Source organism: Pteropus vampyrus, unplaced genomic scaffold (assembly GCF_000151845.1).
Source record: "Pteropus vampyrus isolate Shadow unplaced genomic scaffold, Pvam_2.0 Scaffold137, whole genome shotgun sequence".
NCBI lineage: Eukaryota > Metazoa > Chordata > Mammalia > Chiroptera > Pteropodidae > Pteropus > Pteropus vampyrus.
The window spans coordinates 1,642,510-1,670,381 of NW_011888918.1; the positions used below are offsets into that span (position 1 = coordinate 1,642,510).

The 27,872-nt window shown below is 43.6% G+C and overlaps 2 protein-coding genes across 5 annotated transcripts in view; both read right to left on the reverse strand.

The window, feature by feature from the left end:
• Positions 1 to 24,371, reverse strand: SLC25A18 (solute carrier family 25 member 18). Its single transcript, XM_023535192.1, has 9 exons — positions 24,220 to 24,371; positions 6,760 to 6,951; positions 6,533 to 6,588; positions 5,454 to 5,544; positions 4,196 to 4,314; positions 2,193 to 2,364; positions 1,276 to 1,430; positions 570 to 645; positions 1 to 142 (listed from the first exon to the last, which is right to left on the reverse strand). Exons 1-9 carry the CDS (start codon positions 24,369 to 24,371, stop codon positions 1 to 3), a joined length of 1,155 nt encoding a protein of 384 aa, XP_023390960.1.
• The window catches only part of LOC105297244 (cat eye syndrome critical region protein 2), a 56,023-nt gene continuing 51,184 nt past the window's right edge, over positions 23,034 to 27,872 (reverse strand). For all 4 annotated transcript variants that reach the window (XM_023535186.1, XM_011367791.2, XM_023535185.1 and 1 more), the window contains one exon: positions 23,034 to 27,858. In XM_023535186.1, the coding sequence (XP_023390954.1) occupies positions 27,853 to 27,858 (6 nt within the window). In that variant the 3' untranslated portion in view covers positions 23,034 to 27,852. The remainder of the gene's footprint in view (positions 27,859 to 27,872) is intronic.

The following is a 27,872-nucleotide window of genomic DNA, read 5'->3' on the forward strand; positions in this document are numbered from 1 at the left end:
CTACTCAAAACACTTTAAGATACGTTCTCCAATACCAATGAAGTAGACACCTTGGGCAATCCCAAAGAGCGGGGCTATGACGAGGGCTCGACAGCCTGCTCCCCTCACAAAGGCAGATGGTCCCTCCTGGATCCAGAGTTTCCTGGGAGAAAGAAGAAGCTTGTGATTGTACAGAAGCCCCACTGCAAGTGGTACTCAGTGATGTGCTCTCCAACATTGTATGTCTTCTTTGAGAGCATGTGTCACTTCCCACAGCAATAGCAGGACCCTGGGTGTCTGGGAGCTATACCTCCATTGTACATATGTGTTTGGTTATTAAGCAGTTGGGTTCTGGGTGTGGATAATTGGCTCAGTTTGCTAGACTCTGGGAGAAAGATCCCATAGGGATTCAAAGAAGAAAAAAGCTCCCAGTACAACCTGATTCTGTTGACAGGTGAGGGAAAAGAAAAGATTTCAAAGCAATCCAGAGCCCAGCGTAGTCCAGCGATAACCTTGTTTTCTAGACGGGTGTAGGTGGACAGCAAAGCAAGGGGAACTGTCCTAGGCGCACCTCTGTAAAGGGCTCTCACCTGGCACAGTCAGTGATCCCACTGTAGCTGTCCTCACCCAGGCCTTTCTTGAGGGTTTGGATTCGAGTTTTCAAAACTAAATCAAGCAAAAGTTAAAATAAGTAGGGAACATTTGCTTTTGGTGTTCTTCCTCAACATGAAATGGTCCTGTTTCCTTTTAGAACCAACCAGTATACAAAAAACTGAATCCTGAGGCCAGCTTTTTCATTGTGGGATTTGTAATTGAAGATCTTCCCCTCTTTAGGCCTCATTTAAATAAGATGAAGGAATTAGAAACCACATGATTCCCCAGGTCACGCATGCTATGGAGAGGTCTAGCTGTGCTAGAGGAGCTGGCTGTAACCCTAAAGGTAGGGGAAGCATTATCTTATGCTATTTAGCTCCTGCCTTTAGCACTGAGTTTTAAAATACCAGCACTCATTTATAACTGATGCTCACAACTTGACTAGGGGGTAAAACTAATGAAATCAGCACCTAGAAGTTGAGGATTTGTCAGTGATAAGAAATAGGGTGAAAAAAATAGAATGAAGGTCTCCGGCTCCACTTTACGTGGGAGGATCTTTGATGGGTTTCTGAGTTCTCAAGTTGGGGCTGTTTCCTCTATCCTAAAAGTGCAAAATTACTATTCATCCTATAACGACTATACAGGTGCCTAATTTGTAAAGCAAGTCAACACTTGAAACCCGTACATCTCCAATGCACTTACCATCCAGGGGTGTTACTGTGACAGCAGCTATGGAACCTGCAACACAGCCTGACAAAAAGGAATGAGCAAAGGAAGCCTTCCCAGTAAGCTCGTTGAACCCAAGGCTGTTAAGGTTGGCAAACAGTGGGAAGTAGATGATGGAGAAGGGAATATCTCTGCAGAAGAAGAAGAAACACCGAGCTACGTGCTACTCTGGGGCTTCTACCCAAGGTCATACAGTCAGCCCATGAACTAGAGGGCCCACCAGATGCATCAGAGACAAGCCTAAAATTCTGTATTCCTGCCTTAGCGCCCCATGATAATGCAGGGTGACAGACGGCATAAGCAGTAAGATCAATTTGCTTTCTCCTACCCTTCCAGCTCATTCTGTCCTCCCAGCACCTGCAGCTTCTTAATGAGCCAGATGCAAATTCAAAGACTGTTGACGTGTTCTATAAAAGTGGGTAGGCAGGCTAAGGGAAGAGTTAATAAGTAGAGTAAGTGGCTGGTAAAGAGCTAGCTATAAGCTAAGTGTTGAGAGGGTGAGATGGACAGGAAGGCGAAGTTCATTCATCTATTGCCCAAGTGGTAGAAAATTGTCCAGGGCCTTAGACACTTCTACTTTAAGCATTTTGGCCAAGTAGCAAAGTAAAATGGGGAGTATATCCACTCATTTACTTACAGATGATCCACAGTCCTTTGTACACAGGGCATTTTACCTGCGTTTGGGCCATAGAACGCCCAATACTCATGAGCTTGGCCACTGGAGAAGGCCTAAAACTAATCTTCCAGGTACCCTGCCCAATTCTGAGAAAAATCAGAAACAGTTTGAGTATTCTAGGAAGAACAGGCAAGTTGAGAAAGCAGTCTCTCTGGCCCTCTGTTCCCACTCCCTTTTCATTGGTGCCCTTCTGTGTCCCAAGTTCAGGAAGCCTCACCTGAGGAGAGTGGCACCAAGGCCCTTATAGAGACCAGGCAGGCCCTGAGTGTGAAGCAGCTCCCAGGCAATGAGGGTGGCAGATGGGCGCTTGTGTGTGGAAGCCTCGCAAGCCGAGCCAATAGCGTAGGACCTGGAGGAGGAAGGTACTGAGGCCGAACCCTGATGGACTGCTGAAAGGGAAAGAACAGACCCCATCACAACCCAGGCCTCACTAGACACTGCAAAAACACTCGCAAGAGTATGATTCCCAGTTCCTATCTCTGGGATAACTCAGACAAGGTGGACACTCCTACTAGAATTCTGAGGATTGTCCTAATTTTAGAACATTTATTTTTGACTCCAAGAAAACCTTTATAAGATCTATATTGTCTAACGAGCTGTCCCCACTGCATCGGATGGTTCCCCAGGGCACAGCCATTCCCTGCCTGGTTCTCTTTCTCATAGGAAGCTATAGTAGTGACCCTACTCCCCAGTTCCTTATCATCTTGTGAAAACTGATCTGTCTTCCATTTATAAACCGTCTCTGAACCTATTTCATAGTTCCATCCTATTAGCTCTTTGGGACATAGGAATCCCATATATCTTGTCTCTGATGTGTAAAGCAGCAAATTATTTTTGTTAAGAACTATCTGCTTCAGACCTATGGAGCCTCCTTTCTCTAGTATTCCAAGATTAGGTGAACATGCACTTTTTACCCTTCACTGTTTTACGGAATTTGATTCTTGAGATGTCAGCCCATTTTAGTTGAATAATTCAGAGCTCATAATATGAGCTCATTAATAAATAGAATAGATTTTTTTCCCCTGAGCATATTAAATACAAGCATGTCAAATGTGGATGAGTCCTGTTAATGACCACAAAATTCAATGCACTGAAATTGTGTGAAAATCAATTTTCTTAATTGAGAAAATTGATTTGAGAAGTGTTTGAGAAGCTTTGCCTAGATTATAAGTTCCTGCTGAAAGGAAGCTATTTCATGTTCCAATTTCGTTTGTTATCTAGCAGGGCAGCATTTCATACTAAGAAGCTTTTCTTACGGTAGTAATCTAGGCTTTGTGGGCTTCAAGCGATTAGCTTTAATCAATGAATGTTACTCTCCCCGTGTCTTCTTTAGATGCACATAATTCACCCATATCCTAACTTTCACTTTTTAAATGTTTTACGAATAGTAAAACTCACCCAGGTTGAAAAACAAAATGTTACAGAGCTTTTTACTCTTTGCAGATCAAAACAGTGCAGACTTTCCAGTGCCTGAACGTCATTCTTTCTGCAGTTTTATTTGCTTCAGGCTAATCTGATCCAACTGAGAAATCTTACGCGTACTTGGTCTGAGGAGGGGTGAGGGCACCCACATTTACTGAGGACCTCACCAAATGGTGTGCTCTATTAGGCACACCACACATTGGCTTATTAAATTCAGATATTGTGACTTAGCCCCGAGGAGAAGCCTTCTGTCCCGCCCCCCCCCCAGGGCTGGCCTTCTCCTACTAGACAGCCTTCACTGTTAGCATATGCTTTGGAACCTACACCACTCTGTATTTTTGAGAGGGTCAGGAATAAGCAAAGTGCCAAACTTCTCTTCCAGAGAAAACCAGAGAAGTAAGAATGGTTCTCTTCTCCATTTTTATGCCTTTCCACTAAAGCCCAGCTTCTGCAGAATAATATAGCAGAATAAAGCTTCTATAGACTGAAGTGTTCATGAGCAGGTGATTGACATTTCTTAAGATCTTTAAGAAATCAAGCCTAAACGTCAAGACAATATGATAGAGGTGTAAGGGTGAGTATTCTCTGTCCCTCCTGGATCAAGATTCTCATTTCTGCTATTTGTTCTAGAGCTGGAAGTGTTGGAATCTAGAATGATAATCATAAAATAAAGACATGTGCTGGCTGGTCTTGAAAGTTGATGGGGTCACACAGTCTGGCAAATGAGTATAGATTTGGGGAAATCTATTTTGATCACAGTCCTTTATTGATTCCATGTGAAGTTGGGATAGGCCTCACCCAAACGCCCAGCATCCTGCAGCTGAATCTTGAGCATTTCCATGGGACAGGTAACTACCACCTGGCACATTCCAGCTCCACATCCAGCTATCATCTCCATCTTCAGATTCTGCTGCTTCCTGTGGGAACAGGAGTCAAGATGATCCTTCAGTCACAGGCCAGCCCTGTTGTCCCACCTTGTCCCACCTACTCTTCCTTAGTAGTTGGGACTTTCCAGGCATGGTATTTAGCCTCATTCCCATTGTCTGCTACTCACCCAGCTCAGTAAATAATTACCTTGCCCTCAGGCTCTCCAAGATGTGACAGTAAATTTAAAACGGGCTGCCAGGGAGGTAGCATATGCATAGAAGTTGAAACTAGTACACTGAAACCACTCATTGCAGGAATTTGTTCCTGATCCCTTAAGTAATATCATTAAGGAAGTGGGATGCACAGAGAGAACTAGAAAGTAAATGCTGGCAAGGGTATGGAGAGAAGGGAATCCTCATGCACTATTGGTGGGAATATAGTATGGAGGGTCCTTCAAAAAATTAAAACTACAACTATCCTATGATCCAGCAATTTCACTTCTGAGTATTTATCCGAAGGAAATGAAATCACTATATTGAACAGATATCTGCACCTCTATGTTCATTGTAGCATTATTTACAATAGCAAAGACTTGAAAACAAAATAAAAAAGATCAAGTTTGTGGTTATAGGGTAGGGGGAAAGGAGTTGTGTAAAGGTGATCAAAGGTACAAACTTCCAGTTACACAATAATAAGTCCTGGGGATGTGATGTGCAGCATGGTGACTACAGTTAATACTGTACTGTATATTTGAAAGTCACTAAAGTTCTCATCACAAGGAAAAGAAATTTTTTGTAACTCTGAGAGGATGGTTGTTAACATTGTAATCATTTCACAATATATGTGTGTCAAGTCATGCTGTGTACCTTAAACTTATACAATGTTGTATGTCAATTATATCTCAAAACTGAAAAAAATTCATCAGCTAGTTGATGAATATATATGTATGTATATATATTCTGTCAGTCTGTCTGTCTATCTAGAACTTCCAAATTACACCAGCTCATTTTCTCCCTTCACTTTTTGTCTGCCAAAACACATACTAACCCTCAGCCATTTGTGTGCACATATTTATATACATGCGGACAGGTAAACTGAGGCAGAGTTACAATCCTCTCCCTGTCACCTTCCAAAAAAAAGTAGATATATAGTAAAAGATTTCCGTACCCCACCCAGCACCTGGCCATACCCATCTTCCATGAGCAGCTGCCGGAAGAAGTCATTGGCTGCCAGCTTGATGGCCTTTTCTGGAGTGACCAAAGTGAGGTTCACTGCAGCCCCTGGAAGTAAACAATGAAGATAAGTTAAAGGCCATCTCAGATGTAACAATGCCCTGAGTCTACTACTCACATAGACAACCTACTCTCAGCCCAGGCAGGTAAGTTTCTTGGAGTAAATGGAGTCTTGGGGTTGGGGGGTCAAGGAGAGTTTTTCTGCCTATTTTATTGAAACAAATTTTCTTTTATCTCCCTACTTCAACTCTCCTCCCACCACATTTTCCTTTTTATGTATGTGTTGCCTTTGTGGGCTCAGTAGTGCAGTTATTAGGAAGTTATTTTCGTCCTTGCTAGCGCTATCCATCTCAGATGATAAATGAACAGTTCCCCAAATTAAACCCCAATAATAAGACCCTGGGGGACAGGGATTGGTTTCAGTTACCCTGTACTGTGCTAGCTCAGGCCCTCTGGCAGCTCTGTTTTTACTTTATTTCTAGGATACTAGCATACCATCTTCTTCTCAAACTCAGCTTTGTATCAGTTTCCCAAGGCATAATCATGGTTGTACCACCCTGGATGGGGACACTGCTGGAGACGGGGATAGCAAGAGCTGTGTCAGGGAAGAGCCACCAGGAAGAGCCACCTTCCAGAAGCTCAAAACACTTTGCATTCTCTGTCCCTGTCAGCTTCTCCCTCTTCTATTATTGGTGGCTGGGTCCCCTGACAGTCCTGAGACAGGAGGAGAGGCTTCCAATATTGCATAGTGAGGTACTGGTGATGCCAGGATGGAGCCCAGGACTCTTGAGCTCCTCAGTGTGTTCATCAATGCCCCACCCCTAACCTCACCATAACTACGTATCTATCAAAGAACTAGAGGACTGTGAAAAGCAATGTGGTAGCACAGGCCCCTCCCAGGAGTTCCCTGGGCAGAAAGAACACCAATCTTCAGTGTCCTATAAACTTCCACAGTTCGACACCCTTGTGCCACACCACATCCTCTGTCCTCACTTGTCCCAAGCCAGGCCACCCCTGGGACACCTGGAAAGCCCACCTCGGTACATGCCCAGAAAGCCCTCCACCTTCACCGTCTTCATCAGGCAATCTATCCTAAAAGCGAAAGCCAGAAAAGGAAATCAGTGGTGAACAGGAGGCCGCTCCACAGCCCCTTTCCCCCACACCCTAATCTACACACTCCCTTAAGAAATTGGAAGGAATGAGGCCCCATGTCCCTCCTCTGGGAGCCCCGTCTCCCTACTCACTCCCCTCGCCAATACCTACATTCCCTTGTAGATATCTTTTCCATGCTGGTTCTGAAGTCGAGTCTTGGCCAAGTCGATGGGGAACACACAGGTCACCCCCACGAGCCCTGCCACACCTCCATTGATGAGTTTTGCTGTGACACTAGACCATGGGAAGGAGGAAGGCACAGAATGAAGGAGGCTGGCTGCAGAGAGCTGCACACAGTGAGGACTGGATAGGGAAATGTAGAGAAAAGGGCAGGAGGGCAGGAGGGCAGGAATGGAGTAGAGCAAGGGTAGGAATGGCAGCTCTGAGGACTTCAGCCCCACAGGTGTCCAGAGACTCCTCTCTTTAGCCTCCTACCAACCCCAGCAGCCCCTCTGGCTGACCCGGTGTGCCTCCCTCCCCAGGTCCAACGCCAGAGACAGGTTAGGGGCCAGGAGCCATGAGGGCCTGGCAACTTCCTTCAGGGGCACTGCCCTCACCAGAGCTGAAGCTTTTTGCCCTAACCCTAGCAGGAAACGCTCATGAAAGCTAGGATGCTGAAAGTGTTTCTGAGAAGGAGGCCAGAGTGCCAGTTATGTCCTCTGGGGCCCCACCGGGGTGCAGAATGCTCTTAGCTGGGCTTTAGAGCATTCCCTTCAGAGCTTCCACTGAAGACCTGTTTTCTGTCTTGTCCCCACTCTTGGAGACTCATGTGGATAAATTTTCAAACACGCTGAAATTTTATTTCGGACTTAAGGTCAGTCAGAATCCTGGCTATGCTGTTAGTTAAGCAAGTTACCTCACTTCTCTGATCCTTTGTTTTCCTCTCTGTAAAATTAAGTTAATGCATTTGGTAAATGACAGCTATTATTAATAATAAGAGAACATACTTTTCTGACAATGAGGGTTTTAATCAGCACAAGATAACCAGGGTTAAACTATTGAGATTATCTGATTCTGGCCAAAAGTAGTCTCACTTTATATGTGGGCCCCCTCATCCAGGAGAAGTTTTTAAAGTCTGGAAATAGAAAATAAAGCTTCTTCAGACTCGTTGGAACCTGGTAAAATTTTCTTATTTTTCTAGCCAGAGGCAGACTGTGAGCAAAATATTTGGAGGCAGATTAGCTGGAAGCGGTAAGAGTAGATAATAAACTTAAATTTTACAATCTGAGGAGATGCAGTCCAATTATAAATTATAAATACACATATGTGTGTATAAAAAATATACATATTTTTTGTGTACAGGAAAACGGGTCTCTCTCGCTATTCTCCAGGACTCAGCTTATACTTCAGGAACCTGGAAGAGCAGCTGAGGATGTGTCATTACACAGCAACTCGTCCCCTAGACCTGGCCCAGAGATGAGGGATGTCTCAGCCACAGTTTACCTCAAATCCTGTTTAGACATTCTGCAGGGGGCCGAGGACTCTGGTGGGTCCCAGGACACAAGGCTGTTTGTTTGCTGCTCAGAAGACCGGCTGAAGCAGAAGTGGTGTTCGTATCTTTGACTCTAGCCAGCAACTGCCGAATGGATAAAGTGCAGGTGTCGGTGGAGAGTGGCCCGAGCCACCTTCACAGCAAGTCACAAACTCCTTGGGCTACGGTTTCCTCCTCTATAAAGCAGTCAGAACGACCCTCACTTCATGGTGTGAGAACCATGTCTGTGATGGGACAGAACATTATTCATGTATTAACACTGCCAACTTGATCTGTGATCTTCCCTCCCTAGACCTTTGGGACTTTGGGAATTGAGATTAGAAGGAAGAGGATAAGAGAGAAGGAAAATGGACCAAACTAAGGCCTGGGCTAAGGTGTTCTGAGGCATTTTGGAGAGAGGCCTGGGAGCAGACATGAGGGAAGCGGATGGGATCCCAAAAAAGGGATTTTAAGGAGCTGCCGTGGACTCGGAATCCCTCACGATGTCCAAGAACTAACAGTAAAACACTTGAGATGTTCTGAAGCTACTCTTTTGGCTTTTAAAATGTGTTTTCTTAAACTTCCTGTGATCCTGTAGAAAGACTGGGCTGCATTAAGTCTCTGGATTTATTCATAACTGATGCATATGGAAAGCACCAGGGATAGTGTCAGAAAGTCAAAGCTACGATAACAATAGTTGTTACAGCTTCTGAGGAGGGTTCCCAGTTTAACCCCAGAGAGGCAGGGGCAAGAAAAGTTCTGATGCTCCAGTGGAGGCTGGAGTGAGCTCTGGGGTGGGGGTGGGGGGGTGTCTCTTCTCTACAGACTCCCTTCAAGTCGCTCTAGTGTTCCCTCTTTTTCCATGCTCCTTGTCGTTCCCTGGGGCTGCCAGCAATTCTTTGCTGTCTCCAGGTATTTTGTTTTGGGGAAGAAAAGAGAGATCAGACTTTTCCTGGTATATATTGATTCACTCAGAAAAAATTTCTTGAGTACCAGGCAATGACTATTGCAGGTCTAGGGATATATCAGTGCACAAAAGATGAACATTGTAGTTCTCGGGGACAATAAATGAAATAAGTAAATCCTAAGGATACCAGATAGTGATAAATACTCCAGAGAAAAACATTCAGAAGGGAAAGAAGATAGGAAGTGTCAGTGGGGGTGGAGGTGATGGTGACTTCACCAAGAAAGGATCCATCGAGGTAACTTGAGGATCCAAAAGAAGTAAGGGAGTGAGCCATGCAGGTGTCTAGGGGAAAAGCATTCAAAGCAGAGCAGAGGAGCTGAGAGCAGCAAGACTAGGAAACTAGAGGAACAGCAAGGTGACCAGTGAAGAGTGAACATGGGATGAGCAGTGAAGACAAAGTCATAGAGATAATGGGGTGGAGGCCTGACCAGGTATGGCTCATAAGGCCTTTGCCTCTTATCCTGAATAAAAAGAGACATATTGGGGCAGTTTTCAGCATAGAAGTGACATGCTCTTGACAGGACCATTTGGCTGCTGTGTTAATAGCAGACAGCAGAAGGTCAAAGGTAAAAGCAGAAAGACCATAACTATGGGAGGTGAACACGCAATGTAAATATATATATGCCTTACAGTTAAAATGTTTGGCTGAAACTTACTGGATTTCGTTAACCAATGTCACCATTAAAAAAAAAAAAAAATCCTGTAAAATTTACATAGTTTTTAATGAGAAAAATTTGAGAAAGTTTGAATTCATCTGTAAATTTTTAAATTATTAAGAACTCTTTGATTTAAAGCTACCTAACTAAAGCTATTATAGTATGAAAATCATATAGAAGGGATCTCTGCACTCAAAACAAAAATTCTGTTTGTAGGATATTGGGAAGTTAGAAATCCCCTGAGTAAAAACATCAGAGACGTTTTTGACTAATAAAGGAGTAACAGACAATAAAAAAAATTTTTTTAAAAAAGGCAGAAAGACCAGTTAAATTATTGTAGTGATCTAGGCAAGAGATGATGGTTGCCTGTCGTGGGTATGGTAGGGGTTGGTGGTGAGAAGTGGTTTAATAATGGATATAAGTTGAAGGGAAGACAAACAGGATTTCCTGATGGTCCAGCTATGAGAGAGAGGAGTAGTTAAGAGAACACCAAAGTTTTTGGTGAGAACTTGAAAAATGGGCTTGTAACATGGTGTTTGGCCCTAGAATATGTAAAACTTGGATCTGTTGGAAAAACAGGAAGCTGGTCTGAAGAGAAAGAAAAGTGAAGCAAGCATATCTGTAGGAGAAATAAAAGAGGAAATATTCCTAATGTTTAAATTCCTGCTTCACTGAATACCAGTCACATTCCTGTCCTTGGATTCTGTCCTGTCAATAAATTAGGTTGTTATTGATTAACTTGCTAGACTTGGTTTCTGATACTCCCAACCAAAAGAGTCTTAACTATCCGAAAATTAGCAAACAGAGTGAGAATTTGCAAATTGCAGACCCCAAAATATACGACTGGCTGAGAGAAAGTAGGGCAAAGGCTGGATGAACCCCTAGACTGGGTGGGGAAGCTGGCAGGTCTTGTGCAATATCATCTGTCATCTCTTGAGACACCAGCCATTCGCCTCCAAAAGGTGGAGTTTAGTGGCAAAATGTCAAGAAATTAAAGTGCGTTGGCTATTCTTTGAGACATTTAATAAGTTGTTATGAAAGAAAGACACACTGTAATTCCAGATAACTGCCTTAAAAGTTGATAGGAAACAACAGGACATGTAGGAAACCCGTTCTGTCCATAGATTCAAATAATTGAGAATCTTACAGTCATATTCCCTGCTTTTTCTACAACTGAATTCCTATTTTATAAATTGTGGTTCACTGGCTATTGGAATAGGGGTATTTAAGGGAAGCCAGAGAAATTAGGAATATCTCGATCCCAAGGCCACTCCCTAGCACCTCCACTAGACAGATGTGCATTTGCTGGTGGGGTGTGTGCGTACATCTCAGAGCCTCGGCCTCACCACCCCGAGACCGTGCCAAGCCGCTGTTAAGTAGTCCCAGGCTTGGCAGTTCTCTTTAACAGATTTAGTATTCAAAGACTATGACTTGACAAGGTTTCTGGAATAGGTAAATGTATTAGTACAGAGTCAACAAAGAGGAAACTGACAGTCAGCCAGCCAAGGTTTTAAAGGAGTCGTATCACCACGAAAATCCAAAACTTGGCAACAGGGCCTATATTTGCTCAGTCCCTAAGGCAGGCCACTGAACCAAGTGTTAGTCATTCTACAAATATTTTTTGAGTGCCTACTGTGTGCCAGTTGCAGTTCTAGGTGGCAGGGAGATAGCTGAAAACAAAAACAAGGTCCTTGCCTTCATGAATTTAAATTCTTTGGTTCCAACACTGACAGGAATAGGCTTCTAAAGTGACAGCCTGCTCTCCCACCGGGTATTCCTTTACACTGTTCTCTGAAAACAAGGGAAATTCTTCCAGCAAGCAGACCATATTGCCTGACCAAGGAGCTCACTACACTGCCCCAAATTTAGTAAACAAAGGACACTCATTAAATTATCTAGTCTTATCACTTAGGGTATGCTTCATGCTTTAGACTATTGGCCAAGAGATAATATTTTCCCTACTTTCTTTTCTAAATGGAATTTGGGAAAAAGTATTTTGTGAGTACGGGGGTAGTAAAACTAAGTTCTGGGAAGCAGAATTACAAGGAGCTACATCTGGAACTCTTTGGGACCAAAGGGGAGAAGGACTGGATATATATGAAAAAACAATCTTGACAAGGATAACAGAGGGTCTGTGTCATTGCTTCTGGATACAGTATCTGGTCATGACATTTAGTTGCCTCACACTGGGAAGACAGACAAGTGCATTTACATTTTTACAGGTGGTAACTGAACCATTGGTAACTGAACCATATTAGGAGGCAGAAATTTGGAAATAGTGTTTGCACGTCCTCAGGCATGAAAAAGTGGAATGGAGTAGACAACTGTTGTATCTCTTCATTACCCCATTTCCAGGATTCCCTCTTTCCCTTTCAACATTGCATCTGGTTGCAGTGGGAACTGCCATATTCCTAAAAGGTGACGCTGTTCCCTGGGTAATGTTGATTGTCTGAGTATGGGTGCCTGACTTAAGGTAGGTTATGCAATCTCCATCACAGGAATTTTAAAAGTGAAAAATTGTGTAGCTTCTTTTGAGTTTTTTTTCTTTCTATAATATATAAAATGTGGGCCCCAATCAGCAGTCCTGTTTACTGTCATGTGATCTGGGAAACAGAGAGATGATTTTTAGAGCGATGAATAAAGCAGAACCACAAAGATAAAGATGGACAAGTGAGAGTTCTGGTGGTATTTAAAACCCTGATTACAGTACCAAAGGTACTAAAGGGATATTCCACTATTCTAATAAACTGACTTACTGTCTTAAGTAAGTTAGTTTTGGTAACCAGAGTCCTTAAGTTATATACAAAAAATTTAAAAAAAACTTCACATTTCATTTAATAGTAATTGAGCTGCTTAGACAATGAGGGTTCATAAATGCGAGAGATCAGTATAGGCTGGTTTGCAGAAGGAGCTAGAAGTGACCTTAAGAAATAAGGGAGTCTATGGCCATGCTACTCTGAACAAGCCTGATCCTGCCTAATCTGGGAAGCTAAGCAGGGTCAGCCGTAGTTAGTACTTGGATAGGAGATCACCTAGGAAGACCAGGTGCTGTAGGTGTACAAAATAAAAAAATAACGGATTGTAAGCTGCTGACAAGGTCCTTGCAACCTGTGAGGTCAACCAAGGGTTGCCTCACCTAAAAAAAAAAAAAGGTAATAAAAAACATAAAAAATAAAAAAAGGGAAAGTTTATAAGAGGAAGGAGTGTGCAGCCTGGATGTGAGCACTGTGTGAGCACAGGTGGGGCCAAACAAAGGTTCGGGGGGCACAGTATGCCCCCTTGTTTACTCAGTAGGAGAACTGAGGAAAAGAAGCTGCAGAGGCCTGGAGAAGGCCAGTGTGGACCTTGGGATTGTCAGGTATGGTGCGTGTCTCCCAGCACCCAAATTAAGTAACTTTTTACAAATTTTGTCTTGTAGACAGTAACAAAACACTGAATCCTTTTAAGGGGAAAACTACCACGTTGAATGTGGTATGAAGACAATAATTCTGGAAGAATAGGTTGAGAAAAGGAAATTTCAGGTGAGAGGCCAGTTAGGGGGCCATTATGGTAAAGCAATGAAGGGGAGAAGAAAGGATTAGGTTAGGAGAGAGAGTGCAGAGTAAAAGGCTTGGCTGGGAGAGAACTTTTTTAAAAATAAAGGGCCTGGACTTGGTAACTGAGCAGGGCTGAAGGAGAAGGAAGAATTGGGGAACTGTTGGAGGTCTGAAACCTGAGGGGCTGAGGAATGAGAAAGGCATGCAAGGAGGGAGGGAACATTCCCGGGCACTTCCGGAAGTCATACCTGGCTTGGCAGGCAGAATATGTCAACTGTGGACACCATTCTGCTAGTGTGTGGTCTGGGGCTGGTCCCTCAATCCACAGGTGCCCAGTTTCCGAGAGTGCTGCTGCTGCTGGTGGGTGGGTGTGTGTGCGCGCGCGCGTGTGTGTGTGTGTGTGTGTGTGTGTACACAAAGGGTTGCTTGCCCCTCCCCCCACTACTGAGGCTCTATTTCGCAAACAAGGAGCTGGCTAAGAACAGTCCTAGACAGTTAGAAGCAGACAGGTCCTGGTGGGGCTGGGAGGAAGCGTGTGTGTCGGGGCCCAGCTATCTTACCCTCAGTCTCCTCACACTGAGGGCAGCATTCCAGGGGCTGCTCAGGTTCCTGGACCCAGATGGGCCCACTCCCCTAATACCAACACTACTCTGTGACTCACCCTGTCTGCTTCCCTAGGAGATAGCTAGTTAACAGATAGATTTAAATTTGTTCTATTTCTTAAAGTACTTAGAGTAATAGAAAAAACTTAGAAAACTCAGAAAGCACAAAAAACTGTAAAGTAATTCTTAATGCGTTGTTTCTCAGGACCATATTTTGAACAAGCTGTGCAGAAACAAATTTAGAGAAATGATTCTTAGTGATCCTCTACAGGGACCAGAGCAGGCCAGGGTTTTGTGAGCTGCTCAGATTACAACACTTTTCATTCTCTCCGTATTAAAACATTCTATTCCCTTGAATTCTGTGACTCCTCGAGTTCTCTCCAGTGGCTCCTCTGCCTCCTGTGACTGGGGCCCTTGGTCACTGGTGCCCACAGAATCCTGCTGATGGGCCTTGACTCCCTCCCCTCCACACACCAATCTGGAACAAGCCCGCCTTCTTCTGGGCTTTGGTTATTGTCTGCTCGGTCATGATTCTCAGGTCTGTCCAGCTCAGACTCTCTGCCCTGAGCCCCACACCATCATCTTAACTGTCTTCTGCTCATTCCCACCTTAGTGGCCCAGCCACACGCAACATGTCCAACATTTCTCCTATTGCTACTTGCACCCACTCCTCCAGATCTGCTGCATCTCCTGGCTCCCTAGCTCTTAAACGGCATCCAGGCCAAATCTGTGCACCATCCTTAACTCGCCCTTTCCCTGTTCTGAACCCAATTAATCAGTCATGTTCTGGCAGCTCTCTCTTCTTAACGTTGGTGCTGCTCAGGGGTGTATGGCTCAGTGCCAGTCTGACGATTTCAGAAATTGAGAATAAGTGTTCAGAAAATTTTATGGCAACTGGAGTAACATTATGTTTTAGACTCTATTAATGAAAATGTGGACTTATATTTTTAAAAAATGTTTTCCTAGTAATCCACTTTAATAGTATTTTACAAAACCATTGGTCCATAATGGACTGGGAGAAAAAAACAGGGCCTTCATCTTGGGTGGAAAAACTCTCTCCTAAGTCTCTCATGGCCACTAGCCACTGCTGTCACAGGGGCCTCATCCACTGCCCAGGGCACCTGCCAGCCTCCTAACTCTGCTCCCTGCTTTTAGCCTGGCTCTCCTCAAATCTGTTCTCTATAACAAGGCCAAGTGAGTAAAAGGGCACGTTTCCAGCCTGCCATTTAAGCACTTTCCTGCCTAAAGAGCTTTGCAACTTTCCCCCACTTTTAGGATAGTTTCCCAACTCCTCTCCCTGACCTGGCCCCTTTCCTACTGGCTGCATCTCCCAAATCACTCTACCCTTCTCCTTACCAGCCACTCTGAACTCTCATTTCCAGGAATATGGCACAGTCTCTTGCATCTGAGCCCTGTACATACTGTCCCCTTGCCTAGAATACTCATTTCTACCCGATGAATTACAAATTGTTCTTTGGGATCTAGCTTCCGTAAGCCCTTCCCAAGTCCCTCAAATCCTGGCTAGGAGCCTCTCCTGTGATTCCATTTAACACCTAGATTTAGCACTTACCACATTTGTATTACAAGTTTGTTTATTGGCCTGCATCTCCATCAAAATGATAAATCACTTGAGAGTCTCAGTGCTGTATCCTGGAGCCTGGTGCAGAGGCATTCCATACAGATGCTTGAATGAATGGATGAACCATGAGGGTGGCCGGTGCCTTCAACTTTGCAGTCAGTCTTATCATGACAGTCTTCCACTCTTCAGCTGCCATTATTTCTTCACGTTATGAGGAGCCGCTCCGGGAAGAGGACCATAGCCTCATCCCGCCCCACCCCCCCCACCCCCCCGCAACTAGCAGGGCAAGGAGAGCACTCCTGGGACGAGCCCTTTATAGCAGCAGTGCCAAGGAAATAACCTGCTTCCTGACTTAGGCGCTGCAAAGGTACCCATCGTTAGGCAGCGGCTGCTTCCTCTTGCTTACCCCTCCTCCCACTTGGTGTAGCAAAGGAGAGAGGAGGCTCTTTCCCATTGGTTTCTCTGACCTCTCCCCAACTATCTGCTAGAAGGTCTTCTCCTACCAACTGTAAGCTTGATACCAACAGACACACTTACCTGCTTTCAGTTAAGAAATGTTTGCCTTTTCTGGATGCCAAGATATAGGCTGGATTACGGCTGATGGGCAAGAAGGTTTGATTTACAGTTCTTGTTTGGTCAGTGGCCTCTCTCTTCACACCCACAGCAGGCCTTTCACCCTCAAACAGGTTGGGTTTGAATGGAACCCCAAAGAGACCCAGGCCAGCCCTTCCACCCCAGGTGGCAGCAGGTGGCTGTTGACTAAGCTGCTAGTATGACTGGGACAAAAATTCAGGCTAGGAAAAGATTTGCTTAAGGCAGTATTGGTGGGGGAAGGGTGTAATGGGAGACTCATCACCCACTGAGACCTGGAGGTCAGGGAGGAGGACAAACAACAGAAAATCAATGCACTGTAAACACTTCTGGCAGAAATTTGGTGCCAAAAGCTAACCTCAGCTTCAGCTTCTCAGACTCACACTTTTCTAATAGTGGGTTGCTGACTAGTGCAACCAATCTGTACTTTCAGTGGTCTATAAGGCCACTTTAGGGATGTCTTTTGTTCATCTGGCATGGGTTTCTCGGGGGAGCTGTGTTCAGCAGTGGGAGGGGTGCAGGTAGCTTTGGAGCATTCCCTGCACTTGGAATGTTGTATCTGAGGTCTTGCTTAGAGATTTCGGATAGGCAGCAGTAATTGATTTGGGGCTTGAAGACCAGAGGTGGGGGGTAAAACTGAAATCCAGCTTCCCCTCAGGAGCCAACTCTCTCATCTGGAGCATAGGATGAGGCTAGGTAGGAGGAGAATAAAGCTGGCAAGCCATTTTGGGTCTGCATAGTACAGGATCTTATTGTCTGGCCAAGGATTTGAAAGAGAGACTTTGGTGTCAGAGACCCAGGCTCAAATTCCAGCTCCCAAGTTAATAACTGTATCTTTTTAGGCAAGTTACTTTAGTGCTTTTTCTTCATCAAGGGGATTGAGATATCTACTTCATAGGATTGCTGAGGATCACATGAAGCAGTACATCATTGTGGCTAAGAATAGGCTTGGAGTGAGACTGCTTTTGAGCTGGTTTGAGTTCCAGTTTACCACTTACTAGCTGTGTGACCTTAAACAAGTTATTACTTCTCTGTGCCTGCTTCCTCATCTATAAAATGAAACTCAGAAGTAGAACACTTAGTATAGTGCCTGGCACATAAAAGCTGTTCACTAAATGATAATTATTTCCTTTCCTTCCTGGTGGGCAATGGGAAGCTGATACAGGATGTGGATGAAGTAGGGGCACAGAAGTTTACGGTAGCAAAGTGGTTTGGACAGGCCAGGGAGGTTACAATAATCCAGGCAAGACATAAAAATGAGAACATACACACAGGAGGGAAGTGATGTCATTTCTATGAAGAATCAATAGGGCTTGGTTGCTGATTAAATATACCAGGAACAGATAACAGACCTGAAACACAGATCAGCAGGAGAAAGCTATGTCATCACCCTCATTAGGAGGAGCAGGATTGGATATGTAAGGAAAGAGGGGAGGGAATAAGTTTGGCTGTTGACATGATTTTAAAGTGGCAGCCACGAAAGTGGACAGCAATGTGTACAAGACAGAGTGGTAGAATGGCATCACCTCGCAGCAGTGGTATTACCAAAAAGCAGAAAACATGTGCCAGTGAGGACGTGGAGGAATTAGAGCTCTTGTGTATTGCTGATGGGAATGTAAATGGTACAGTGGCTGTGGAATGGTACAGCAGTGTATGGCAGGTTTTCAAAAATTAAAAAGTAGAATTACTATGATTCAGCAATTCTACTTCTGGCTATATACCCAGAATTGAAAGCAGGGTCTCAAGCAGATATTTGTACACCCATGTTCATCTAGCCCAAAGGGAGAAACCACCCAAATGTTTGTCAACAGATTAACAGATGAACAAACTGTGGTACACCCATACAACGGACTATTTTTCAGCCGTAAAGAGGAAGAAAACTGATACACACTACAATGTGGATAAACCTTGAGGACATTATGCTAAGTCACAAAAGGACAAGTAGTGTACAATTCCATTTACTTGAGGTACCCAGAGTAGTCAGACTCATTGAGACAGAAAGTAAAAAAGTGATTACCAGGGTCTGGAGGGAAGTATGTTGAATGGGGATAGTTTTGTATGGGATAAAAGTTCTGGAGATGGATGGTAGTCACAGTTGCAGTATGTGAATGTAGTTAATGCAACTAAAGTGCACAATTAAAAATGGTTGAAATGGTAAATCTTTTGTGTATTTTACTACAGTAAAAAGGAGAGGTGAGCACCAAAGCTAGTATATTACATTTAAACAAATAGATGGCATTGGAGGGAGAGGGGATGGTGTCGGTATTAATGTGAATTACGATAAAATCATTAAGAAAGGATTTAAAAAATAGGCAAAGTGTAGGAAATAAAGTCTGGAAATAAAATTACAAACCATCTTAGTAATAAAAAAATTTAAACAGTGGTAAACAAAAACATGGGTGGATGCCAGTGTCCAGCAGGAATTTGGAAAGGGAGACGAGTGTGTCCAACACTGGTCTGAACTGAAGATGGAAGCGTGAGGCAACTGCAGAGAGAAGAAACAGACCAAGTGTCAGTCAGAAAGAGCATGCCTTTGAGAAGCAAGAGGTAAACCAGAGGACAAGGATGTGGGAGACCTGGGCGAGTGTGGGTCATGGCACCAACAAGAACCAGTTCCAAGGGGGGTTGATCCAACTGCCAGAGGTTACACAGAGATCTAAATGGCTGTGAAATGGAGCTAAGGCTCTATGTAGGGCAGTAGCTCTAAGAAAGTAGGGAGGAAGCCAAATTGCAGTGGGGTTGGCAGTAGAAAAAAAGAAAAAAAAAAAACAGGTTCAATCGTAGAGTTTGGACGAAGGTAGAGAAATAGAGGAAACTGGAGCAACATTTTATAGGGAGGGGAGAGGCTAATCGGGATTTGGTCAGGACAAAAGTAGAAGAGGTTGAAAACCACAGTACAAGAGCAAGTCAGCTTTGCTGAGGGGACATTACAGGCAGAAGAGAAAAAAGAGTGAAGATGTGGAAAAGCACATGAAAAATAGAGGACTATGTGAAGTGGCCTTCCTCCTTAAATAACGTGTTGGAAGGGAAGGATGAGTTTGAGGTCTACTACTACTCACTGCTGTCCTGCAACAAGCTAGTTAAAACTGCAGAATCTAGGGACCCACTCCAGACCTAGTGAACCAGCATCTGATTTTAACAGGATTACCAAGTCGATTCAGGTGCATGTTAATGGTTTGCAAACAACTGGTTTTGAAGAGTTTTCGATGTTGACTGCCCAACAAAATTACTTGGAATGATTCAGAAAATCCTGAGGCGCAGGCTGCATCCCAGACCAGTGAAAAACTCCCTGAGAGTAGAGCCCAGGTTTTTAAACCCCTCATGGGCAGTCTAGATTGGCAATCACTGGTTTAGGGCATTACAAAGCCAAACATAAGCTCACTAAAATTTGTTCAATAAATCACAATGCTAGCTGCAGATGTCACCAGGAATAAACAGGAGACTGTTAAACAGCAGGGAGGCCCTAATTATGACTGAATACCACCGACGCCAGCATAGCAGTGCTCTGTTGGGTTTAGACTCTCGCAAACACCCTATGTCCAGAAGATGGGACAGGAAACAAAGACTGAGAGATTTGATGGAGGAAGGTGAGAGAAGCAGGATTCAAGGAATGCAGGGCCAGGTTGGGGGGCAGGGAAGAGAATTTCCCCTTTGCAATCCTTCTAACTCTGCAACCTTTCCCTTAGCTTGGAATAGAGGAACACCCAGTCTTTATTGATGTTAACCAGCAGTGTGTGGGGCAAATTTCTGGCAGCTCATTAAGAGAGTGCTATGATACGCACCTGGTTTGAATGAGATATTCAGCTTGAATTAGGTGTGCCTCAGGGCTAAAATGTCAATGCTGGGGCCATTCCTGTGTCAGTGTTCTCAAACATCAGTATGCATCAGAACCTCCAGGAGAGCTTGTTAGGATAGCCAAAACTCACTTTCAGTGATTCAGTAGGTCTGAGATGGAAAGCCAGAATGTGCCTTTCTAACCCATTCCTAGGTGATGCTGGTGCCGATTTTCCAGACTGCAGAGATCATGTGACCACAAGATGATAGATTACTATGGAGACAGTGGGGACATGCTGTGGCCCAGGAAATGTCCCTTTGGTGTTGCACTGCAGTTAATTACTGCACTGTGTCATTTTAGCCTAGTGAGAGTAGAACTGGGGTGATAGGGGAGAGGAATTCCAGCTGGAACAAGGACTCGGGAAAATAGGTAGAGCCTACTGACATGAACGAACTATTAAACTAAAGGTTCCCAACTGACAAGGCCCTAGCTTTCAGTATCTGGCTTGTGTTTAAGTCTGTCCAAATTACACAGCTGAGAACCCATCCTCCTGCAGATTAAATTACAGGGAGGGGAAAAAAAAAATCTCAATCTACTGCTTAAACTACCAGTGTATTCTAACAGTCCAGTTTTTCTCCCTTTATTATGAAGTTTGAGCAGAGGGAGCTTTTTTCCTTATTAACTAGGCAAAGTGCTAGACACACAGTGGGCATTTAATACACTTACTGAGAGCCTGACTGCGTGTTAGTCAATCTTTACCTCGGGGCACACAGGCCAGCCATCTCTTGGGTATGTCTTTGCTTTCCTACTGTACTCAATTTCCTTCCCAGAGCAAAAACCTTGGATATAATCCAGGGAACTCCACTGCTTTAAAAAGAATTCTGTCCAGCTCTAACTGGCTAGAATAGGGCTACTCCACTCTTGTCATTTGCTGTCCAGAACGAGGTTCAAGTCCAAGCTTCTAGGAACTGGTTGTGCTTTCCCAAACCTGAGGACTCCAGGGCACCTAAATTTACATGCATGTCACAAATGCAGAAGGGGGTGGGTTTCAGGACACAACAGCCAAATCTGGGGACTTTCCAGCTGCCTTTGTGGCAAGGATTTCACAGTACATTTTGAACTGATGGTTTTTGCTACAATTAGGTGAGCCTTGGTGGCAGAAAGGGGATTACAATATACGCGCAGATGTTCTCCTTTTAAAAATCCAAGGGATAATCATGAGACCAGTGAAACAGATCTGCTGGGCCATCTGCAGAAAATCCAGTGTGGGGGAGGGGACAGCAGCCTGGACACTGAGGAGGAAGGTCCAATGGCAACTCTTGCCTAACAATTTAATGACATAGGCCATTCACCTCTCCAGGAAGATTTCAGGGTGAAGGTCAGCCTACAAAAGCACCAACCCTGGGTCATTTTCTCAATTCACTCTCAGAGAATGCAGAGATTACGGCAAAACTGAGCCCCTAGAGAGACTACTTGTTTATAAAATTAAGATATCTTTCCTCGCAATGACAGGAATTGGAGCCAGAAGACATTAATGTTGAACACGAGAAGCACCTTTGGATGCTTCCAAATGTCAAAATGTGAAGTTTCAGAATTTTGAAACTAATACCCACTGACAAATTCTTTTTCCTAAATATTGCCCTACTAGCTTTTTTATGCTCTTTGAGTACGTAATTTTTGTGTAAGGTATGTTACCCTCGGGGCTTAACAAGTGTAAATAATTCCAAAACTAGAGCTAGATTAATATTGCCTACTGCATCACGTTTGGAGACAAGAGCTGACCAGTGGAAGATACTTTGTCTTGGTCCCAAGCAGATAAATCTGGCAACACCAAGGTACTCAGATAAGAGCTAAATTCCTATTTTTTTAAAAAAGTTAAACCCTATTTGATAAAACTGTCAAAAAATTTTAGCTTTTGATAAGAAATTCACATCACAGGAGGAGAAGTTGCAGTTGAGCATCCAAAAGTTAGACATCAATTTTTGCATATATTCTAAGGGTGCGAAACTAATATGCACAGGAAGTGGATTTGGTGCCAACCGTAGCAGTGTCACACCTCGCCATGACAGTAAAGGAAGCCAGGTCAAAACAGTGTCCCACCCACCTTATCCCCTAGGGGAAGAGACATTGAGTCAAGTGAGATGAGCAATCTGACAAGCCATCACATCAAACATGGGGCTTACTAGTGATGTTCACTTTACAGTTAATTTTTTTTTCTCCAAAAATTATATGGAAATGCAACTCCTAAACTAGAAAATGTGATCGACACAATGTTTTACAGGAAAAATGCTTTCTATGGGAGAATGAACTGTGAACAGTTTTAAAAGAGCGACAGGATAAAAGCTCAAAAATGTTAGCAAATAATAATGTATCAATGGGGATAATTTGACTCCAAACAACTGGAGATCAAGATGGAAAGATTGGTCATTGCCCTAGAAATGGATAAACCTGAGTGAACAATAGATTTGGAAATTGTTATTGCCTATGGCAGAATTTCTACTGAATGCAATTACTTTACTAGGTGAATTATTTAAGGTTAAACCAGGCCAGGACATTTGGTGTCTTAAGACCAGCTGACTGATAATAAGGTGGCTACCTTTTATCTATTCTCTTCCTCCCCCAACAACAAAAACCTTCCCATGAACTAGAAATAAAAAAGAAATGAAATGGGCAGGTAGGAAACTACCTGCTTAAACTTGCGTCTCTGACTCTGGCCATGTGTAATTCACAGATGGCTCCAGACTGGGGCTGCCTCCTGTTCCTCCATTATCAACTATACTCTTTACCCACCAGGCCCCCAGTCCACCATAGGTTTTGGAAGGAGATCAAAATTAGTGTATTACAGATGTGTTTTAGATGGTGTACCAAGGACAGGGATGTATGGGTGGTGGAGGATGCGAGTTAAGAAGAGTTATTTTATCCCTGACATTATGTAGAATTGCCACTCAGCTTTATTATTGTTCTGAAATTCTCTACAGAGCACACACACTATGACCTGCACCAAGTCCCTCTGCTGCCACCACTGACCCCGACACCATCCGCCTTGGCTAATGGGGTTGCGATGTGAGTGTGCCCTGATGATAAAGGTGACACACACACGGATACATACAACTCACACATAACAGAGCCTTGCTATTTTAAGAATGTACTTTATACAAAATAACCAGTTCATATGGAAATAAATCTACAGACCTCCAAGGATCAAAAAGCTTTTTAAAAAGTTCTTTTAAAAAATTATCCAACACACAATATTGAACTAACTATTGAGGTAAGTATCGCTCTCAGTGAAACAGGGAATCAGCAGACCACGACAAAATATACACAATATAAAAATAAATAGCAGTCCCCTTTCCAGTACTGGCCAGTAAATTCACACAGCTTTTGCAGCAGGAGCAAAGAATCCCTGATCTTGTGTGTCATAGGCTGGTGGACACTGGCCTGGGCTCCCAGGTGCTGTGAGCAAGGCAGGAGGGTGAGGTACCCAAACCCCTGCTAGGGAAAAGGAGTCCCACAGAGTGTCTCAATGGGGTCAGCATCAGTGACTGACTTAATATCCACACCCCCGTTTCCAACTTTACCCAACCCCACCTTTTTCAAAAACACATGCAGGACAATTAGTTGGTTATCAGGCATTTCTACATAAAGGTTCTGTGAGTCTCCTGGTACAGAATGAGAGAAAGACTAGTCAGTTAAGCAAAGGCCTACAAAGCAGAGAGGGCTAAACACGCAGCCTGGAGACACAGCTTCATATGAGATAGGATAGAGAAGTGTTCACTCAAGTCCTGTTTTCCCAAAAGGAAAGCTGGATGAAGTGCAGTGTCCTAAGGCTGGCTGCATGGTGCTGAGTCCAATTCACGAAAAGAGAAAAAGGGGGGACCTGGTTTCTTCTCATAAAGTAAGCCACAATCACAGTCTTAGTTTCTAAACAGTGATGTGAGCCCAGGAGTAAAAGCCTCTGCAAAATTCCAAGTACCTTCACCGAAGTGTTGAACAGAGGGACACTGTATCCCAGAAAGCCCTCGACTCTCATGCACAGGGAACCAACTTCCGCAATGGGGGGGGTCCATGCAGAATCTGGCAGGGGGTGAACTGACAGGCACAAAGGAGGGTAATAATCCTCGAAAACTCTAAGCCTTTTGTTTCCTTGAAAACAGCTCCTCTGAAAGAATGTCAGGGTCAGGGTTCTGATACCATGCAACTGTCCCTGCCTTGGGGCTGCTGGGTTAACGAGGCTTCCTGTGACGTTTCAAATTAGCCTAAAGAGCAGTACGTTATGTATAGATTTGAACGTCCATTAAAAAAAGAAAAAGAAAAAAGTTCAACCAAGTGGTTGTTTCTGATATGGTATCTGTGATGACTGTCAACACTGGGGTTTTGTTTTGGACAACACCTACCATACACTGACTCCAGGAGCAATTAGCATGGATAACAATTCCGCAGATGAATGCCATGTCAGGATGAGCACCTCCAAGGCCTGAGGGCTACGGCAGGGTGAATAGACACTTACAAAGTTGAGGTTTGACTGAATAAGGAGCACAAACGACATGTCTTAAGGCTTCCAATAATCATAAAAATGAAGATGAGCATGGAAAAGTTTGCCCTCTGACAGCAACCAGACTGGGCTCACTGAGAATAGACTGTTAAGAAGCTCATGTGCACTATCAGAAGAACTAAGCCAACCTGGTTAAGGAGAAGAGGAGTGGCTTTTTAAAAAGTAGTATGGAAAAAATTATTTAAGAATATGCATATTTTTGTCCTTATTTATTATCCACATGCATCAAATGTAATAAACTTTAGCCAACAGCTACTTTTTAAATGAAGAGACTTTGAGGGGGAAAAAACCCCAAACCAGAAACCTTACAAGAGTTTTTCCTTTTCTTTCTGGATCTTTCATTTCTCTTGGGTCTTGGGGAAAGAGCTTCTAACTTATAAAAACTCTAATAAAGGTTAGCCATTACAGTAAAAATCAAATAGGTGTGAAACTATTTCTCATTATCCACGGAGTGTGTTGCCTCTCCTGGGGACCGCTGAGTCGGCACTCTGACCAGGCTGCAGTTATCCACAGGGTGCAAGTCGTTCTAGCCTGGGAGCACATCTCCTTCGGATCTCCTTATACGCTACTGTACATCACACAACTGTCTTTCACTAATGGAGAAGATGGCAAATGCATCTGCTTAAGACACTTGGAAAGAGAGTTCTAGAGGAGAAAGAAAAGAGAGAGAAAAGAGAGAAAAAAAGAGCCTGCTTGGAGAATGACTAAATTACCAATTTACAGCAATCCGCTGTCACGTGTTCCTACAATCTTGCAGCTCCTGACGGCTTCTAGCAGATCTGTACTTCAAGACCAGTAAAAGTTCAGGATGTACCAGACAAGGGCTAAAGCACTGATACCTGTAATGCATAACCAAATCTCCACACGGGATGCAACAAGGCTGACAATGTTTCTGTTGCCCTCGTTCACAGTGTTATAATACAGTAGTTCAATTTATTTTCTTCCTTATTTTCTCACCTCTCTACATACCAAGAAGGGAGATTAGGAAAAAAGAATTTACTAATTTTTTCCTATATTGTTCACAGCTTCTCTCTAACAACAGGTAATGGGGGTAAAAGGGTCGGGAGAGTGAGGAGAAAGGGTTATCTTGAGCAGTGTGTACACAGCTGCTCAAATGCCACCATGGTGGAAGGAAAGGGTACAGATCAACCAACTACAGCTTCTGGCCCACTCCTACTCACATCCCAGGGTGTTCAGCACAAAACAACCCATACAGCTTTAGCACCAGGGAAGAGGCCCTACAGTTACTGTGCTCTTAGTTGAGGAAGGAGCCCGGGGCCTCACTCTAACCAGCTTTAATGTGAAAAGAGAAAGGCTGTCAGTGGCAGAATGCTCTGGGCCTAGATAAGGTCTAGCTAGGCCCAAACTAGCTGTAAAGACCAGTGGTCTTTTCCTCCTCCCTGCATTTGCACATATACAAAAACAGAAGTAGTAATGCTTCCATCATGTTAGCTTACACTAACTAGCTCAAGGGCTGACTGAGATCTGTCCACAACCCTTTTAATTTGTTCTTCCTGCAGGGATAAACTGACTTCTTCACTCTTGTAAACCAAATTATGCCCATGATAGGTTTCTAACAAGAATGAGAATCAAATGAGAACATAGCCTCAAAACTCATTCCACTTAAAAGCACACCAAATTTAAAGTGTGTTAGAGAAAAATTCGTATCGTTGTGCATCATATCTTAGAGACATCGGTGTTCTCTACCCAATTCTCAGTCCTGCCTGAGCTGTGAGGCACACTGCCAGCTCAACAAGCCCTCACTTGCATGTATGAATTTCTATTATACTGGAGCTGGTAAGTCTTGGGGTCCATTTGTATAACATGAATGTTTCCAATTTGTTTCTTTTCCTACCGATAGCATGTGTTTAGCAAACTCTAAACATGACAGTTCCACATTTCATCAAGGATGCTGGAACTGGAGGGGAAGGTTCTACTGGCCCCTCGCACAGTTGAATTTATAAGTAACTAGAACAGATTAATAAAATATGGTAGCTTTTCTACTATCCCAAAGGCATGCTTAAAAGTATGCTATTCTTTACAAAAACCTGCAATTTTAGGGCATTTTCTTTGCTTTCTTTTCTTCTTTGTGGGATATTCACGAGTCCTAACTTTGGTGGCATCTCAGCTAAAATAAAATACAGAATGTTAAACAGGGCGAATCCAGTGTAATTTACTTCTAAACCTGTAAAAAAGTAATTTAATACTGTGAGATTGCTTCCTATCACATATACAACGAATGATTCCCGAGAACTTGTTCTTGACAGCTATTTTAAATCACCATGACTTATTTTCCTATGATTCACTTAAAATGAATAAAAACTATATATACCGAAATATTCCTAAATTCAAACTGTAAATCTATAGATTACATTTTCCTATTCAAAACTGTGCAATTTCTTTATTGATACTAACATATACAAACCTGAGTAGTCACTTCCACAAAATGTGATTTGTGCCAGAAAGCTGTGATTCCGTCCAGATCACAGTCCTGGCAGGTCTGTGAAGAGGACGATTCATTTTACCTTCTAATAAGCAAAACACTCTAGTGATTCCAATTCCTGATATTGGTTTACGACTATCTGGTAGGGCTGGTGGCAAATCAGGAAGGGCACTGCTCTCAGTCCAGAATCTGGGCCACCAGCTGAGAGGGCAGTCTGTCTTCTGGGCTGAAACTTTTGGAAGGTCATGAGAACACATTCTCTGAACTGAGAAACTAAAAACTAAACAGTCAGCAGGGCAGTGTGATGGTGCTCTCTTGGGGTGACTGGAAAGGACTTTAACTCTTAAAGGACAGCTGGCCACTGAGGAAATGCAGTGACATAAGAGTAAACCTTTCCTACCCTTTTCTCCAGCTCCAAAAGTGTTCAGTGTGATGAGACTGTAAACAGATAAGGATCACTCTGGTGCTGTGTGCCCACCAGTTAGGACTTCTGCTTCTTCTAGATCCCCACTTACCCTTTCCAGTCTATGTACAATACATTCACCACCAACAACAAAAATTATTTTAAAAGGCAACATGAAAATTCTGTAAACTGGACCCAGCTCCGAACACATTAATACTACAAGTAGTCCCTTCCCCAAATATATACCTGAGTTTAGCTGCTCATGAAAGTTTACAAGCACCGCCCCATTCTTAAGTATGCCCCTCCCCCAAGTTTTAGATGCTTTTTCCTGAACAAGGGTCTCAGGACTTGAAAAGCCATTACTAATTCCAATTCATTTGTTCTTGATTATTAGTTATGCAAGAGATCCCCAACCCAGGACCCTTGCAAGCTCTATGTTAGTTATCTATGGAGTGTGCTTCTGGGGCTCCGGAAATGGCTCGGCTCCTGGATGGCATAAAGCGGTGCACTTTGAAGGGGTGCGGCGGGTGACAGGGATAGAGATGGGTGAGGATCATTCACCCAATTTCTCCATGTTCCAGTCTTCATGTGCAGCTATCCGTTTCCTTGGGGGTTATTTCCTCCTTGGACTAGCTCTGAGAAAGGCAAA